Source organism: Hippocampus guttulatus, chromosome 10, assembly GCF_054856545.1.
Source record: "Hippocampus guttulatus isolate MCC_2025c chromosome 10, RoL_Hgut_1.0, whole genome shotgun sequence".
In the NCBI taxonomy this organism is placed as follows: domain Eukaryota; kingdom Metazoa; phylum Chordata; class Actinopteri; order Syngnathiformes; family Syngnathidae; genus Hippocampus; species Hippocampus guttulatus.
The window spans coordinates 18867857-18888226 of NC_141270.1; the positions used below are offsets into that span (position 1 = coordinate 18867857).

General features: G+C 40.6%; 1 protein-coding gene across 1 annotated transcript in view; it reads left to right on the forward strand.

Annotated features, from left to right (window-relative positions):
• The window catches only part of pdzd8 (PDZ domain containing 8), a 51798-nt gene that overhangs the window by 1071 nt on the left and 30357 nt on the right, over nt 1-20370 (forward strand). The window contains exons 2-3 of the mRNA XM_086122497.1: nt 7709-7834; nt 15342-15444. Coding sequence (XP_085978623.1) covers nt 7709-7834; nt 15342-15444 — 229 coding nt within the window. The remainder of the gene's footprint in view (nt 1-7708; nt 7835-15341; nt 15445-20370) is intronic.

Consider the following 20370-nt stretch of genomic DNA (forward strand, 5'->3'; position numbering starts at 1 on the left):
TAATAAGATAGCATGCAGTTTGTTATTCTGATGTATTACATTATAGGAAGGCTTCATTAATTTTACATGTGTGGCTTGATTGGTAGTAATGAATTAGTTTCGCTTGGAAAAATGTATAAAAGCTGAGAAATACCCCTCTACATTGCTATATTGGACTTTTGTGGAAACGTTCAACACATCCATGGTTGGGTTCAACAAAAAGTAACTTATGCTAACTGAATGAAAAATCAACTAGAAACAGCAAACAAAGTGCACGGCATGTTATTCCACAATTATTACCAAAAGTGTACTAAGGCAATTTTTGTCAAGGCCCGGGTGTGCACAAAAATGGGCATGCGTGTGTGCTGTGAACATTTTCCTGGACAAGGAGTACATTTCAGTTAGCGATGGGACACACCACACAGGTAACATTAAAAACCAAAGCTGTGCTGAATATTTTCAATGAACAAGAGCTTAACTGCCCCGAGGGAGGATCTGTGCATCCTCTAAAACAGAGTTATCAAACCCAAGTCCCGGGGATCAGATCTGGCCTGCCCTGACAGTTTTGTAGCCCGTGAAAGCAAATCGTGTGTGTCAACTTCCAAGATCCTTGCGAAAATCTGTACCCAAATGTGTAATAAATAATGTTAAGCTTTTGCAATAATTTTGTTACCCTGTTTGCACTCACTCTAACAGTCATTGAACAAACGATTATAGTTCACATGACCGATTTCAAAACTAGTATTAAATAAAAAAAATTCGTACAAGTAAGAATTCGATTTGACGATTCAATATTTATTTGGTTTCACTGTCATCACGGCCGTCTGAGGCAAGACGTAACTCCAGATTGGCCCGTCGTGAAAATGAGACCTTCTCCGGCGCAGGCTTCTGGGTTGTTATGTCCAGAATGAGCAGAGTCTGCGCACCAAAATTAAGCTGCTGAGACTTTGCAAAGCAACACTCTGTTCATCATGCGTGCAAGGTAGGAGGACATACTCTATTAATTCCAGCATTGTCCATGTGTGTGCAGCTGCAAACAAGTGCCATGTCTGCTGCACTTCCTGATCCATTTGTTCCCCAGAGTGTATTTTGTATGCTCAGCTTTCACATCAAAAGTGGCATCTCACTTGGTAGAATTATTTCACAGTATTTTCTGGAAACGATATGGCTTCATTCTTTCAGGATTAACACTAGGATAGATGCATTCCATTTGGCGCAGTTGTGTGTCTATATCATTGTGCAGTCTCGGCCAGCGTTGACAAACATGTAACGGCTATTTTATTTTCAGTCATTTTTAAAGTAATTTTCTGTACATGAAAAATATTGGCCGTCACAATTACAGACAAAATCTTAACTGTATTGCTGCCCATAACATACATATGTGAAGCATCCCTTTAATATTAATTCAAACAATAAATAACCCTGAATATCTACTCGGAGGGAACGATTTTGAAAAATGGTGTAATTGCGATTTATTTATTTTTTTACCCTTCAATATGATTGCGATTTAATTTGTGATTATTTTTTCAAGGTCGTCTTCCAATGTTGCCAAGATTAGTTGACCCTTGACAACGGCATCAAAAATCAAAATCGACAATTAATTTAACAGTCGAAGAGTTGTTCGTGTAACTACTTAATTCTTGCTGGCTCTATGCCTTTTCTGTGGCACATGTGCAGTCGTGGTCAACTGGGCCATCCTTGATGTAAACCTTGAGCATGACTCAGATTTGTTCTTGGTTTTGCTGTTCAGTGCTTTCTACCGTCTTTGTTACCGATTTGTTGCTTTACTGTTGTATATGTTAGTTGTTCCATGTACAGCACTTTGGATGCAGCGATGGCTGTTTGAAAGTGCTCTATAAATACAGTTGAGCTGAGTTGAGTAAACAGAAGCATTGTGGGAAATGGAGTGTCAGGGCTAACCTGTGTTAGCACGAGATTCCGAAGGTTTTATAAGATAAGATAAGAAAACCTTTATTAGTCTCACAATGGAGAAATTCCCAATTCAGAGCAGCAAAGTTATGAAAGGAAGAAGTAGAAGAACATTGTGCATGGGCGCATTTGACCCAAAATACTGAATAGGTTCCAAACCTCCCTTTAATGGGAGCATGGCAGTGATAAATAAGCATCTAAAATAGGAAGCAAGTAACTGATGGCCTCTGATTTCATTTTTGAGAAAGGCAATAGTTGTGTCTGGAAGCTAGCATTAGCACACACAGATTACTGTACTGTGTGTATTTGTCAAGTCAAGTCACGTACAACTTTATTGTCAAATGTGCTCTATGTGTAACATACAGCACAGATGAAATTTCTTCCCTTTCAACCAGACAACAAGAGGAGCCGCTGCGGGTGCCCGTGCCGCCATCAAAAGAACAGTTAACATAAAATGACAATTGATGGAACACAATGCCATTTTGGGTCCGCTAACATATCGTAGCATCTATTATAGATTACAGGGGCACTCGTGAACCCATGTTTATTGACAATCAAAACACAAGTTTTTGTATGCCCGTGGTTAATATTGAACACGAATAGCAAAGCACACCCGCTACCTCATGGTGTCTTTCCATTGCCACCTAAGCGACCATGCACAGTGTTGCATTTATGAACTTGGCAGTACTGAAAGAAACTGAACATGACATATTTTTTCACAAGCCCCCCCACACATAACAACAAAACATAAATTAGTTCGTTACAATATATTCATTTATAGCGCTAAAAAAATTATGTTCCTACTTGCAGGATTTTTTTTCTCCTATTTCAGGTGCAGACTACATTTTGATTGTGTACTTTGCTACTTTTAAATTATGCTTTCTATTGATGGAAAACAAAACATTTTGGATTAAGGTTAAATCAAAAACAAAATTTAAAGCACAGTGAATTTCCTAATTTCCTCATCTGATGTCATTACCTCCTACATAAAAAATAGGGTAGCAGTCTAAGAAGAGTGTACTGGGTAATATGTTTACAAGTATTAATTGTTGTTTTTACAGTTTTGTTAAGCGTGTCCCCAACAACAAATATGTAAGAATGACCAAATCATGTTCACCCACTTGAGCTGTCGCAATGGGTAGAAATACCTGAACCTTTCGCCCCTAAACCTGACAAACGTAATTGGTTCTGTGAGCCCGCTTGAAGCCTGAAACATTCATAAATCCAGCCCCACAACTAAGTTATACTTACCTGTACTTGTACCCCTCTTTATTTAACCAGTGTATGGTTAAAAATAAATATGATCAAATATGGGGAAAAAAAAGTGAAAGTACACTATTATAAAGAAATACAACACTTCCAAAAAGGAAATAATATTTTTTTCTCATAAATTTTAACTGGGGGGGAAAAGGGTAGCAGGACTATGGCCTCTCCATTGAAAAAGAATCATCTTCCATAATTTCATGGAGAAATTCTGATTAGTGTTTTTTTAAAATAGTAGCAGTATTTGATCATCCATCCTTTTTCTAATCCATTGATCCTCATGATGATCGAAGACGTGGTGGAGCCTATCCCAGCTTCTTCGGCCAGTGTATTTGGTCATATCAGATCGATCAATCTCTCTCTCTCTCAAAAGATTTTGTTTTGAGAGAGAGCCTTCGGGCAGTAAAAAAAATCTTATGTAACATTTGACATTTCAGCCACGATGGAGGATGGAAGCCGAAGGATTTGATTATCTATTGTAACATGAGGCGCTATTTCACATCGGAAAAAACATCTCACCGCACACCACTTAGCAAAACGATTTGCAAAAAGTGTATACACAAGTTAATTATGTACCATCTGCCATCGCACCCGATGCTCTCTCAAGTCACGCTATTGTGCCACGGCTCACTGATTGGGAATCACTGACACGAATGACCAGATTGAAAATTGATTGTAAATAAGTAAAATAGCAGAGGGATTTCATCCCACAATTCTTCTTTAAATGTCAGCTTTTATAGATTGATAAAAAGCCCACATTATTCGATATTTGTAGTTATTAACATTTAAGCGTTGGAGTGTGCTATCCAATCCACTATATTACTCAGCCCCCATGGGTACAAAAATCCAACCCCCCCTCCCCCTCCCCCAATGAATATACAGTACACATCATTACCAATTTGTCTTTTTTTCAAGACTTGATGGTGTAACTTCAGAGAATTGCGTTTATTGATCCATTTTTTTAAGAACAGTCTGAACTCTTTGTATGTGTGCAGTTTTATCATGTGTCATTTGGCCTCTGCACAATTCCAGTTGAGGATATCATGTGGCTTTTCGTTTTCCCCAATGGATTTTTCTTTTCCTTGCTGTCATGAAGCAACTCATTCAGTACCCAGGCAGCATTTGCTATTTACACAGTCTCTCATTGTATCCCTGGATTGTCCCTCGAGGCTACAGCTCTGTTGGGTCACAAAAGTTCTCTGCTCATTTTTGTCATCAGATCTCTTCAATGTTGGTGATTTTATTTGTGATAATTCTTTTCATGATACCTTTTTTTACTTTTGTTAAGTGGTTGATGAACTGTGCCAATTTAACACTAACTCCATTGTGTGCCCCGAATGACACTAACTTGTCATTATCTGCACCTTTTGCCAATTACAATGACACATTTTGATGGCTGCCCGTCATAGCAGATTGTATTTGCGTCTAAATTGTTACAGATTCTAAGGCGATGAGCTTTGGGCTGCTTGTTGCATTTCGTAATCAGCCAGAAATCTCTAACAGCATATCCATCCATCCATCCATCCATTTTCCGAACCGCTTGATCCTCACTAGGGTCGCGGGGGGTGCTGGAGCCTATCCCAGCCATCTCCGGGCAGTAGGCGGGGGACACCCTGAATCAGTTGCCAGCCAATCGCAGGGCACACAGAGACGAACAACCATCCACGCCCACACTCACACCTAGGGACAATTTAGAGCGTCCAATCAGCCTGACATGCATGTTTTTTTTTTGGAATGTGGGAGGAAACCGGAGCACCCGGAGAAAACCCACGCAGGCCCGGGGAGAACATGCAAACTCCACACAGGGAGGCCGGAGCTGGAATCGAACCCGGTACCTCTGCACTGTGAAGCCGACGTGCTAACCACTGGACTACCGGGCCGCCCTTCTAACAGCATAGAAAATCAATATTAACCTCAAAGCGAACCTGATCAACAACTTCGATATCATAGTTCATCGACTTCGCTGAATCAGTTTTGAATAATTGCTTTCATGAGCAGAGCCTTAATATTTGAGTATTCTAGTCTTGGAGGTCATGACTCATGTCGGTGCACTGTATCGAGAAAGCTAGACATCAAACTGCTCAACCTGAGGGTGTGTGTGTGTGTGTGTGTTTTCAGTGCGTGCGTGTGTTTTCAGTGTGTGTGTTTATTTTGAGTGAGTGCGTGCGTGATTTTTAATTACGTGTCAAATTACCTTGTACTGCCAAAATCGTCAAAAGACCCCAAAAACGGCATGTTTGTTCAACCATTAACATTGTGGGGAAAATACGACAGTTACCAAAATACGACAGACACCAACATGTGAGGTTTCTCCCCCCGACGCCAGCGTTATGTAAATTTTGAGCCACATATCCAGCTGGCTGTGGCAATGGTGCGAGCCTGTGAATCACCTACAATCATGCAGAGTGAGTGTGGGATGATGATGTAATGATGAGCAGCCTGAGTGAATCAAAATTGGACCTCGGGATTTTCTGTGTTGTCACAGATGGTAGTCGCGTGGAGGGGAGGGCTGGCACTGCTGCCTACATGAGGCACCGGTAATCCACGCATTACAGCTCCTATTACGACTGATAACTCCAGTTGTGGGAAATGTTATTTTCAAATCAAAATGCATGCTGGTTTTGTGAGCATTTTTAACAACAGCAAGTCTTCAGGAACAACAAACATAGTAGAACAGGGTTCCCTCATTAGCGTTAACTGAGGGCCAGATTATTTGAGTTTTACCAAATTGCGGCCGAGTTTTTTTTTTTTTTTTGACCGATAAATATATTGTTTTATGTGCAAATGTTATTATTGCCGTTATTATTAGAAGTAATTATTAGTTGTAACAGCAGCTATAGTGGAAGTTGAAGGCCCCCCCCCCCCCCCCCAGACACTTGAAAGAAAAATTATTATTTTTGGGTGAAGAGAAAATCTTTTAGCAAGCTGAGAGTTTTGGCTGTCACTTCAGCCTTCGTCGGAGCTGTCACTGCTTCCTTGTGATGTGTTTTTAAACAGCTCCGACAAAGATTGATGTGGCAGCCGAAACTGTCAGCTAGGTAAGAGATTTTCTCTTCAGCAAAAAAAGACCATTGTCTGGAAAAAAAAACAAACCATAAATCTATTTTAACTAATAAGAAGACACGATGAACGCCATGGTGCTAGCAGCTATCGTAATAATCATCGCCCGTGATGAGTGACAAATGACAGAACTCCCCCGAAGAAATATTTGATCAACGGAATAAGATTAGTTTAAGCAGTTTGACGTAGACTTTTTTTTTTTTTTTGCAAAATGGTAAGTAAATATTCTCAGTCATTTCAAGCCCGTTTTACAACCAGTGGCACACCCACGGCAAAATCACAACAGCCGTGTGTCAGCTCAAGTGTCTGATTAAAGCACAGATGACTGATGAAAAGGGAGTAAAACTGCTGCATTGGGTCTGAATATTAATCAATCCATCCGTTCCTCATCCAAACCGCTTAACCTCACGAAGGACACGGGTTTGCTGGAGCCAGCTGACTCCAGGCAGAAGGCTAGGTGCACTCTGAACTGGTTGCCAGCCAATCCCAGGGTACACAAAGACAAACAAGCAGTCAGACTCACAGTACGCCGAAGGACAATTTAGAGCAGGAGTGCCCAACCAGTCGATTGCGGTTGAATTCTGATGAAGTATTGCTGCATTCGAGAAAGGTGTTAATTCAGATTTATCCCACTGGGATTGTCCCAGTTGTGACCTCAAAGAGTTTGAGGTGAATGTAAACAACAAAGATTGCCGATTCCAATACATTGTTTGTTGTTCTGGTTTATCACAATACATTTTGACCTCCAGCAAACTTTCTTCATCAATTCCTTAATTTATATAAATAAAATAATATCTTCAAAGCATTGAATTCATTTCACCAAATAATTTTATGCTGGGAGATAAGGGCATATCTTCACACAGTCAGTGCAAATCACGTTGTGTATGTGAAGTCATTTCACATAACAAAAATACAGTAAAAAGCCGAACCCATAAAACCAAAACATTTATGTATAATAAATCTAATATCCTTTCGTTTAATGCACATGCTTGTTTGTACTGGTGATGATGGTGCAACTTCTATTTCAGGCGGTGTTGAATGTGATGCAATTAAAAATCTGGATGCACCTCACTTTTGTGTTGGTGCACCAAAGGAAAAAAAGTTAGATTATACTCTTGCTCAGAGGTTTCCTTATTAACCAGAACACTGCACTGAATCAGAAAGTTTTCCGCCAAGAAACTCACCCAAGTACATTTCTTACAGTAGACCTAGTTGTCACTTGGACAAACACAGTTGTCATTCCCTGCAAATTACACCCAATTAAAGACACACCTTTCCAAGGTAGAACTTTGCTTGGTAAATTTGTTAACGTTTAAAGAATATTGTTCAAAGAATGACTTCAAGAGGATTGCTCACTTTTTGTAGAAGTTATACCATAGGGGGATTATTTCCCCACAGGCCTGTGTTGTGACCATGCCACTCGAAAATTATTGAATGCCATGTCAGTATTATTTTTTTGTTTTCTGTTCCTCTTCAGATACAAGCCTTTCTTCCCATTCCAAGTACAGTCACCTCAAGGATCGACCGCTGATTTAGAATTGTCAGTCCAGGACAGCAGACTTGTGGAAGGCCGTCTCAAAGTTACGCTGATTGAATGTAGCAGGTCAGTCATAATGTTCGTTTCGTTATGCTGTTCTGTAGTGCTGGTAAACCTGTCCATCTGACGTTAATCAACTATGAACATATGTGCAATGCCTTGAAAAAGTATTTGTACTCCTTGAACTTTTTCACATTTTGCCACCTTACAACCACAAACCTCCATGTTATTTATGTCACTGCTGATTTATTATTTATAGAGGTTTTATGTGACCAAAGAACACAATGTAGCACATTGTGAAGTGCAACGTACATTTTACATATTTTAACAATTTTAGGCTAATCAAAAACTTAATGTGATGTGCATATATACAGTATTTAGTCCCCCTGTGTCCATAGTTTGGACTCCAGGGGCATCCCGAGGCGTTCCTAAACTAGCCGGAAGATATAGTATCATTCGCATGCCCTTGGTCATCCTCGGGGCCTCCTTCCATTGGGACATGCCTGGAACACCTCTCAGGGAGATGTCCAGGAGATATCCTGACCAGATGCCCGAGCCACCTCATCTGGCTCCTTTCAATGCAAAGGAGCAGCGGCTCGACTTTGAGCCCCTCCCGGAGAGTCTCACCTTATCTCTGAGCCTGCACACCCTGCGGGGGAAACTCTTTTCGGCTGTGTGTATCCAGGATTCTTTTGGTCATGAACCACAGCCCATGACCATAGGTGAGGGTATAAACATCGATCGACTGGTAAATCCAGATCTTCGCCTTTCGGCTCACCTCCCTCTTCATCACAACGGACGGATACATCGTCTGCTTCACAGCGGATGCTGCACCGATCTGCTTGTCTATTTCCCGCTCCGTCCTCCCCTCACTTGTGAACAAGACCCCAAGACTTGAACTCCTCTACTTGGGGCAGGATCTCATCCTCGACCAGGGGAGCCCACCCCACCCTTTTTAGATTGAGGACTGTGGTCTCACATTTTGATGTCCTGATTGTAATCCCAACTGCTTCACACTCAGCTGCGAATCACTCTATTGCGAGTTGAACATCACATCTTGAAGAGCTACATGTACCACATCATCTGTGAAAAGCAGAGATGTAATACTGAGACCAACCAAACCAGAAACCTTCAACGCCTCAGCTACATCTATAAATTCTGTCCATAAAGGTGAAGAACAGAACCTGTGACAAAGGGCATGATTGGCAGAGCCCAGCCCTCATTGGAAACAAATCTTCCTGCTGGCAACGCGGACTAAACTCGGACACCTGTCGTACAGGGATAGAACAGCACTCCCCACTTAAAAAGAGGGACCGCCACCCCTGTATACCAATCCAGTGGCACTGTCCCCGAACTCTGAGCAGATCTCGAATACCTCTGCGTCTTTTCTACCGAGAAGCTTTTTCACCAACTCAGTGACTTCAACCCCAGAGGTGAGAGAGCTCACCTCAAAGTCCCAGGACTCTGCTTCCTCAGAAGTAGGCGTGTCAGCAGAATCTAGGAGGTCTTTGAAATATTCTTTCCACCTTCTTGAGTCAAGGTCAGCTTTGCCCCATCTCCACTACACACAGTCTCAAACGGTGAACTGCTTCCGTCTTCTGAGACACAGGATGATGGATCAGAATTTCCTCGAACCCGTCCGTAATGCCTGCTTGGCATGGCCATGCCGAACTATTCCCATGCACGAGTTTTGCCTTGGTGACTGCTGGAGGGTGTCTTGGTGCCAAGTGCACATATGGACACCGCTTAGTTTTCAACATGGTGTTCGTTATGGACCAGGGGTCACCAAAGTGGTGCCCGCGGGCACCAGGGAGAAATCAAAGGCTATATGAGTAGCCCACGGGCCTACTCCAAAAATAGCTCACCAGTGATGAGACACTGACTGAGGTGCTATTTTGTGTATCGGCACAAACATCAGTCAGGACCCATAACCCCACCCAAAAGAGGAGGGAGGTCACGCTCTCGTTAACTGGTGTGTGCTGTCATTCACTGGTGTGAACCCCAAAGTATGAAACCTGGACACCCCACTAGCGCAAACATTTTTTCCACAGGACGACGACGATATGCTGCTTTAACGTGGTTCCAGCGAGACTGCTATGAAGTGTAGTCAATTACGCAAGCACTTAATTCTGGTTCCTCACGATAACATTGAGTTGTCATCGCTTTGTGAGAATGATACTTGTCAAAAGTGTATCTTATTTGCTGCCGTGGAGGTTGTGATTACTGATTTAGGAGTGAAACCGCAACATTTTTAGCAGACAGTAGTAGCCAGCCGAAGCTTGTTGCCGAAATTTGCGATCTGTAGCTACTGCAGCGTCTCACCTCAACCTGCCGACTATACAGCTGCGGGTGACACAAGCAGCTTAATTGGGAATTAAGCTTTTTGGGGCAGTCTCTGCCGTTCAGTTCTCGGAAAAACTTAAAAATCTATGATTGTCAGTTTTGTTATTCTTTGTTTTGCTGAGGCTCAAAATGCAAATTGCTATTTTTTGTAGTTTGAAGGCGTACCCACTGCCCAGCATGCCATGAGGGGCTTTTTTGGGTGTGTATCAATAGTTCTTAATAATTGCAGGTTTGTTGTTGTTTGCTTATTCTTTCCTAAAGTAACTGTATTCATTATTTACATTTATACACCACCTTATTTATTTTCATTGACTTTTGGACTATCTTTTTTCAGAGATGAAAGTCCTCCGGATTTTCCCGGAATTCCGGATTTTCTAATTTCAATGAAAATTTCTCCGGAGAATTGAGGAAAAATTGCCTAAAATTAATCTGGATATTAGTTGGCAACATTGAACGAACACGCGTTTGAGTTCGTTGTTTTAATAACTCGCTGTGGCAACCCCTGAAAAAGGACAAGCCGAAAGGAGAAGAAGAAGAAGAAGAAGTTTTGCTTTCATGAGCGTAGTCATGTTGAGGCACTAACACTAGTAACAGTAAAGAGATTTTCGTCTCTTTATAAACACACTTGCTAAACCCCAGTGGAACCATTAAAAGACGCTGTGGACAAGACAGTTGTTGTCGTAAAGAATATACTTGGACAAAAAGGGAAACACACAGATTGGCAGAAAAACGTGTCCGTACAACTTCGAGTGTCATCTCGGCTAGCTTAGCTTTGCTGTTGTCGTGTGTGACGTCGGTTGCGTTGGCGCTGATTGGTTGAAATCAAAAGACGCGCTTGCGTACATGTTCGCGCTGACGCACGCACAGCAGATAGCAGCAGACTATCTACTGCTGAGGTGCGCTTAGCTCGAGTGGCGTCGCCACAACAGTAATACCCTCGCATAGCATTGTCATGGCCTCGCCATATCTCGGAGATTTCGAAATTTTGGCGAGAACGGAAGCCACAAAAGGGTGCAAGTGTGCACACAAAAGGAAGATTAATCATTGAATGTCGAGTATTTGAATAGCGTTTTGTGTAAACTAATTCATGCGTGATTGGCCAGGTATATATATATATATTTTCAGGAAAGCCCACTTTCATCTCTGTATAATGTAGGATGATTATTGTATTTCATTCTCTTCTCTGTAATGTTGTTCCCTATATTGGTGCAATAGGCGTACTCTTAGCCATTCGACACAGAAAGGTACAAATGTAACCCTTTTATTTTTACATTTATAACATTACATTTCACTGAACAATTTACAAATATCGTTTGGGACTTCATAGTCAGCTGAGGAACCAAATAACAAGCTAAAATGCATACGAAGTACAAAATTCCACCGTTATGGACAATGACGTATTCCTCACTCGACACCTTGTACAGCAAATCCAGTGGTATCTTCAGTAAACGGTGAGCTACAGATGTGAAGAGGATGCATCTTGCTACCACTACTACTGTACAGGGGCCTCGCCTCGCCTTTTAGCCTGCAGTGTTGGATGAGGCAAGTCGTTAAATGGATGTTAAGTGAGGAGGGCCCACCAGGAGTTGTTGACCCTGGATGATTGCTTTCACCGGCACTATACCGTAAAATAAATTCTATCAAACAAATAATAATAATAATAATACCTTTCCCAATAATAAAAAAATATTAATAATAATAAAAAAATGTATCTTGACCAGAAATCTGGAAAGTCTTGTGTTTGACCGCCGTGGCTGCACTGGATGGCATCTTGTTTGTTGAAAGTTCTCCTAAGCCGCACACACCCTTAGAGACAAATAAGTGGTGTTGCCAAGTCTCATACACTTGCCTTACTGAACGTGTGAACCTTGTTTTAGTGTGGTGGTTAGAGTACAGAATGATCAGATCAATAATTCATGTTCTGTCCATTACAATCAAATTGCCTTCATCTCGTAAATCACTGATGCAAAAATCTGCATACATCTTGGTTGAAACTGAGTCAGTGAAATGTAGACTGACGTTATTTGAAACTTCATCAAATGACAGTAACTCTGCTTTCTTGGCATATCCAAAACACAAACGTAATTTTAAATCATTTGAACGCGTTGTGGGCAGTTTGGTGGAGTAGTGTTCTTATGTTCTCCCCGTGGTCTCCTAAAAGTTGAATGTTAGGTTAATTGAGAACTCTAAATTGACCATCTGAGCGTGACTCTGATTTTGCCCGCTTTGTCTACATGTGCCCTGTGATCAGCTGGACAATTGTGTACCAGCGAACAATTGGGTGTGGTTTCAAAGGGAGCGAATGTTCACCTGTACTTTTCCTGTCGCAAGGGGATTTGGAACATATTTCCTTGTGACAAGGAAATTCACTAAAACTGTTGATGAATGTCTGGTGAATGTTCGGCAAACGTTTTGCTAACATTTGCGACCTTGAACGAACTCTGACAAACACTGACTTGAACGTGCATTTTTCTACACACAAGCAGTCACAATTGTTCGGCCCATAGTGGGATTGGGGTTACTGTCATCATGTCTCCTGTGAACCCGAGTGGGAGTAAATTTTAAATACACTCTTGATACACTCTATGGAGACAATATAAGGAATATTTCTAATAACATTTTGGATTTAGTATTGACAGATTCATTGCCAATAGTCTGGGTAGCAACAAGGGTCAAGACATTTGGTAAAGGCCTTTGCCACCCTGTAAAAACCGCCAATTGTTTGGCTCCCAATAAATTTTGGCAACTATAACCCGTTGAATTCTTTACTGATTTTGACATGGGTTGGTTTGTGACAAACATTAAACAGGCAGTTTTTATACCAGATGTGGGTAATTTTGTGATCTGGGCTTTCCTAACATATTACATATCAAAGGGTACTGTATTCCCAAAAGGTTTTTACAAAAGAAAAATCTGCCAAAAAAACAACAATGAACTTGACCTTATAGTAAATACCCTTTATTTTTTTGTTTCGTTTTTTTTTTCTTGCTACCACATTGTTGAACAGTGTGGAAATTGTTGAAGCAAAATTCAGAACTTTGAAAACAAGTATTTCAGTTAAGGTCCTTTTTTTCCCCTTTTAATCTCCTGTTTTGGATTCAAATTTTTACATCCAACTCCAGTGGAGTCAGTGCCTCACCAGTCATGATCCTCACCGTATTTCACTGCTGTTAACCTAATTATTGCCCTTTTGTGTGTCAAAAGCATTAGTGAAAAGACAATTGAGTTAAAATAAATATAATTTTGTGATGAGAAATGGTAGGACGCTGGCACACTCTTCAGTCTACACTACGCATAGTGGGTAGGAGGTGTGTACTTTTGCAAGTTCAATACTGTGTAGGCTTCTGAAGAGGATGAATATGGCGCAACTAAATGTGTCTCCAGAATGCTTTCATATATAAAGTTCTGGTGTGTTGATACACTGATATAATGAAGCAGAAATAAAATTACACAAAGAAACTCAAGTAAAAAAGAATTTGATCGGGTACAGTACAATACAATACATTTTTATTGATATAGTGCTTTCACAACAGCTGCACGTTACAGAACATTAAACATAAAATCACAAAAATAATACAACAGAACACATAACACAATGGTACGTCGTCTACTTTGTACAGATTAGTAGGGTCACACTGGGAAGAATGGTGCAATTATTCTTATTTACATACTACAATTACACTACATACATACTACATTACAATTTTAGACCTAAACAATTAGGTCTAAAATTGTAAATATAGTATAAAAAAACCCCTGTCATGTTATTGGGGGAAAAAAATACAGGAGTGTTGAATGTTGGTTTGGAGAGAACAGGCATCACAATTTAGCAAACTGCCGCCCCCTACTGTGCTCAGGATGCCAGTGCAAAAACTATGGACCATGTCATTGCTGACCTGATAAACTCTATTTTGCTTGTAAGGAGTTGCACGATGATGATGAGAATCAGTTTGCAGGACATTTAAGGAATATTAAAAATTATGTTTGGAAAACCTCACATGGCCTTTGGATTGTATGGAAGAAGGCTGGAGCCCAAAAAATCCTTAACCCTCAAATTGCAAAACTATGAGGCAGATGTGCTAACCACGAGGCTTATCATGCTCCAGTAAATCCACTCCATCACCCTACCATCAGATACATTTTAAATTTTACTGGCCACCCCTAGTTCATTCATTCATTCATTCATTCATTTATTTTGCTACTTAAATTTTGCCCGCAGGAAAAGAGAAGTGGTCTACAACGATTACAAAAAGAAGTGTGTCATGCCACAATTCAAAGAAAGTGAAGGTAAAGGTTACAAAGCTTTGGGACTCAAGTGAACCATGGTCCATTATCCACAGATGGCAAAAAGTGGAAACAGTGGTCAACCTTCTTGGGAGTGGTTGGCCAACCAAAATTGACCAACCAACCAAAAAAAAAAAAGTGAATGACAATGTATCCAGGAGGTCACAAAAGAGCCCAGAATGACACCTCAAGAACTGCAGGCCTCTCTGGCCTCATTAAAGGTCAGCGTACATGACACTCGGCAAAAATGTTATCCGCAGGAGAAATCTGCTGACAATAAGAACATAGACTTGGCTCACATTTGCCAAGCAACAACTTGATGATCCCAAGACTTTTACAGAAATATTCTGTTCACTGATGTGACAAAAGATTTTGGAAAGTGTGGTTCTGTACCATCTGCTGGAAAAATGACATCAAAACAACACTATGCAAATAGTCAAACATGGCGGTGGCAGTGTGTGTCTGAGGCTGTTTGTTTCTTAATAGACTGGACTTGGTGTAATTAATGGAAATGAATGCAGCTATCGACCAGAAAATCCAACAGGCAAATGTACAGCCATCATTTTCAGATCAAACGCGATTGAATAATGCAGTCGGACAATCACCTGAAAGATACCAGCAACTACACCACATTGAGATAGTGTGGTATGACTTTGAATAGGTCGTCCATGCTCGACGACCCTCCAATATGTCTGAATTAAAACTATTCTGTGAAGACGCGAAAAACTCATCATCAGTTATCACAAATGCTTGATATCAGTTATTGCTGCCTTTCCTTGGGTCGTCTTTGTGATGTGCAGTTTCCAATTTGCTTGATGGTTGGAAACATTGAAGTGTGGCAACTGTACAGAAAAAAACCCCACAATTGAAATCGAGAAGATGGGCATATACTTTTTCACGGCACTGGATATCTTGTCTGAGGCATCCTGTTTTCCCCTTCCCGCAGACTCTTCATCCTGGGCTCATATGAGAGAGAAACCTATGTTCACTGCACTCTGGAGCTGAGCAGCCACCAGTGGAAGGAGAAAACCCGGAGCTCGATCAAACGAGTGAGTAACATCTCACCATTATTTTCTCCTAATTTTTGTTGTTACTCCGAGGAAAAAAAAAGGACATACAGTGACTTTCAAAAAGTATTGGACCCCTCTTGAGCTTTTTAACCTTTTACCACAGTTAACCTGGCCGATCTTTGATCCACTTTTCTCCAGATTGTCGCTATGTTTCTCCATTTTCTGTTATTTCTTCCATTATTTTCTTCTCTTTTCTTTCCTACCGCTATTTTTTATTTTCTTCTTCGTCCTACTGCTATTTTTATTTTTATTTTCGTGACGGGTTCACTTTGGCCTGGGGAGTCAAGTTCAGGATTCGCTTCAATGATATCTGGCGCCATCTAGCGTCGTGAATGGATATAACGCCTTGACCCTGAATATAAGACGACCCCCCACTTTTTCAGTCTTATTTCAATGCAAAAAACACCGTCTTATAATCGGGCCAATACGGTATATATATTTGTATTTGTATTTTCAGGAAAGTCCACTTTCATCTCTGCACAGTTCAGGCTCCAAACATAAAAACATACAATTGGAATTCTTTGTAAAGAATTAAGTGGTACACAACCGTGAGGTGGAACAAAATTCAAAATTATTCAACCCTTCTTAGTTTAACTTTAAAGAACCACCTTTTGCTGGGTATGTCTCTCAATTTTGCACATGTAGAGAGAAGAGACTGAAATTTTTGATTAAGTTAGATTAGATGGAGAGCACTTGTGAACAGCAGTTTTCAAATCATTTTCACAGATCCTCAATTAGATTTGGGTCTGGACTTGGACTTGGCCATTCTAACACCAGGTTATGTTCAGTTTGGAGTTTTGGATTCCTTTGTTCGGCCTTTAATCATAATTTGGCAAACATCTGCCCAAGAAAGAGCAGCAGCAAGTCTGCAGGAAAGTTTTGAAATGAAATGAGAATATTCAATAAACGCTGCTAAATCAAAGCAGACTGATGAGCCCCCGTTTTGGTGTAACACAATTACTTCCTTCTCCGATGCGATATATTGGCTGCACCCGGGGTTATTGACACATTAATACAAGCCTATTTTCATTTCCCTTCCATTCATGAGATTATCCCATTGTTGACATTTTGTGTGGCAAAGGACATTTTGAGGCCCGAAGCAAACCTTTTGTAATTGCCGCAATTTGGAGGCAGCGCGGTAATCGCTCCAGCCTTGACTGATGACCATTTGAGTGTGAAATGCCAGCCCTAACTACTGGCTGTGGCTCCAGCAAAGCTTCATGTTGCTTTCCTTTCCTCACATATACAAAGGACATTGAAAGCGTGTGTTTTAAATATGATTTACATTTCTCAAGGGAGACTAATCATCTCGTATGGCACAGCACCATGTGATGAGTTCAACTCTTGTCCACTAGGTGGCGGTAAAATATAAGTTCTGCTTCCCCCCCTCCGTGTGCATCACTGGTCTGATCTCTTTTTTTTTTTAAGGTCGCATGCCACATCTACTTTTTATTTTCATTGAAAGAATAATATTTGAAGCCCTTTAATCAGTTGTTCAAGACAGTTTGGATTGGAAATGCACAGGTTACCATTTTCAAGCCATTCTAGATGGTTAAAAATGTCTGGCAAATGATAGGGCTGAATTTGTAAATGAGTAGCTGACATGGAAATATTCTTGACTCTTATTGGATTGTTGTTCTCTTTGAATTGAATATGTGACACTGATGTTTCTGGTTGGCAGTGCAGTAAATTCCCTCCATCGCAATGAGTATGTTCCAGCGATATGGGCTGAAATATGTGCCATCTCGTTGAAAATTGTGTGCGTGTGTGCGTGCGTGCGAATGATTGTTTGTCTCCATATGTGCCCTTGTGACAGACTGTCGACCAGTTCAGGGTGTAGTTTGCCTTCCGCCCGAAGTCAGCTGGGATAGATTCTAGCACTCCCCTTCGACCCCTCACATTTTGATCCGTCGTTGTCAACCATTATTATCATTGTGAAGCAGAATTCACCAACCGTTGGAATGTTCGGCCACTAATATGGAATGTGGGCTGGACTTAGACTATCGTCAGACAGGGTTTGTCTTAGCATTCTGATGTGTTGTCGTAAAAGCAATCATGACAGCTGCCGACCGAACTAGCTACAGATAGAACAAACAAGATACGTCTAGCTGCACTTGCTCAATTGACTGTTGATGTTAGTGTCTTTCAAATAGGTTGGTGATGTCCTATAGAAAAATATTATTTTTGAATATGGGTATTCACTGCTGGTGGGTTCACCTGCATGTTTTTTCCGAAGACATTTTTTTACGAAATGTCCCCAAACACAGCACATTTCTGGTGTCAATACTTGGACTCAGGCGATGAGTGAGCACAGGGGCGAAATTACTCACCAGGATTTTACACCTTTTTGACTTTGGTCACAATGCAACATGGGGATTTTAGTTATGGTAAGCTACCTTAAACTAAAAATAAAAAAACCCATTTCAATACAACTGAAAGTTGTTGACTGCTGTCAATTAGGGAAGAGAATTTTTGGTTGCCAGTCCGAGCTCTGCTGTTGTTGTTTCCCAAATAAATGTAGCTGATAGTACAGTGTGACTCATACATGTTTTTTTTTCTTCTTCATGATGCATTTCTTCTTGACTGGTACGACTTGTACCCCATATCAGTGCAGCGCTCTTCAGCAGGGCCAGTTCAAAGCACTTAATTCGTTTTTGTGTTAATAAGTGTATGGAGAAGATAATTCGGGGTGGCATTTAAGTTGGATTTATCAGCTGTCTGCAGTCGGTGTGTGCCCAGCAAGACCACTTACTTCAGGATCAAAGGGTTTGCCATCCGGAAAAGGTCATATCACCAGCTTATCTACCTTTCTCCTTTTTACTCATGATTGCAAAATATCTGCTTTCCGAGTAAGTCCTCCTGAAAGACACCTTTTTGTAGGTATCAATGGTTTTCTTGTTAGGAAAAAATGTTTCCACTCTCTTAAAAGTGGGAGTCTGTAAAAATTGATTGCGAGCACCGTTACTTTTTTGAGTTTTTATTGTCTTGAACCTTCATTAATTGTACTTCAATACTTCACATAATATCTCACGACACATATTCAATTAATATCCATTTCGAACTTGTGTACCAATGGAGGATCTACAGACACTTTATCTACTGTAAAGTGGTTTAGGTTGATATACACTTGTTGTATGTTAACAAGTGTAGTTTAATGGTAAAGTCCCCTGTCACACTGGTACATGTGCAGGCTTCATTAATTTAAGTTTGTGTTGTGTGTGTTTGTTTAAGGAAAGTTACCAAATCATTAGCGATGTTTGTAGTTCTCCTTTAAGGTACCACAATAAATAATATCCTTGTTTTGCAACCCTATTTGATCCAAGGGCTTGATATAAATAACAAAAGACCCAGTGATAAGCGGCCTTTTGGCTGGAGCTTGATTTTTATCGATCAAATTTCCGTTGGTTTTAGTCTTGCTGGGGAGCCGTTATGTTTGAAGCAACTGTCTTTTCAAAGTCATTGAATTGTTATTGCCAAATGCCATTTTTTGGGGGGTGGGGGGGGGGTTCTGTAAAGTAGTCCACCGTATGTGCATCTTTTACTAGTTATTGGAGTATTTGCTATTTGGAGCTTTTGTCCATCTGTATAATGGAGCAATAATGCATGGGGGTTTGCAGATTGCCATGATGACATAGTGAGAAACATTATAGTCTTCGATTTATTTGGCATTGTGGCTTGAGTGTCGCATTAGGCATTCACATTATCATTTTGAAGAGAACTACAATTCCCTATTTTGCGTGATGTGTCTGTTTGATTTTCATTGTAAATGTCTGTAGTAGCTCAACATTGAACAACAAATGCCAACTGAAAATGTGTTTACGCATATTGTCGTCTCACAACATGCAGCAGAATGTACAGTGATCCTCGCTACTAAGCGGTTCCAGTGCATCACGGATTTTTTAGATATTCATTAAAAAAATAAAAAAGCGAAAATGCCGCAAAAGGCCCGTGAGAGGCAGCAAAAGACAGCAAAACACCAGCAAGTCTCATAGAGCAACATATACAGTACTTCATGTTTATGTTTACTGTATTTTGCTATTTATACAATACCTGTACAGGGGGGGGGCTACCTACTTGGCGGATTTTCCTCTTTCGAGGGGGGTTCTGGTCCACATTAACCGCAATAAGCAAGGGATCACTGCAAATGAGGGACGATTAAAAGCAAAAAATAATTCAGAAAACGGCCATCGTCCTACATTTTTGAACAGACACACAGTATTTTCACCATTTGAGTCACTGTGGCAAAAATGGAAGTCCATTCTCCTAAGAAGGATAATGGTGCCATCCGTCTTTTCAAGATCCTCTTGAGCCATGGCGTTGTCTGCCAAAACTACAAACAAACCTAAGTGTGGCACTTCACAAATGTTTTTTTTTCACCTTTTCACTTGTTAATTGTTCAGCTTGTCCTAGCTCTACTGAATGAGTTCTATGAAATACTGTATACCGTATTTGCCGCACTATAAGGCACTTCGGAGTATAAGGTGCACTTTCAATGAATGGCCTATTTTAAAACTGTTTTCACATAAAGGATGAACCGCATTATAAGGCACATAGAATAGAAGCTACAATAGTGGCCACGGTTGCGTTTTGCATCCACAAGATGGAGCTACGGTAATGGGAATACCATACAATACAATGGAGCTTTATTTATATAGAGTTTTCACAACCGCTGCAGCTGTGACAAAGCGCTTTACAGAACATTTAAAATACTACTAAGAAATCAGAATTTTGATCCATATATCGGATTATAAGGCACACTGTCGGCTTCTGATAAAATTGAATGCTTTTTAGGTCCGCCTTATAGTGCGGAAAATACGGTAGTTATTAATGGTCATTATAGCAAACAGATATGGTGGCTATGATTTATCCATAGTACCGTTTATGTACACTTCAATATTTTGAAGC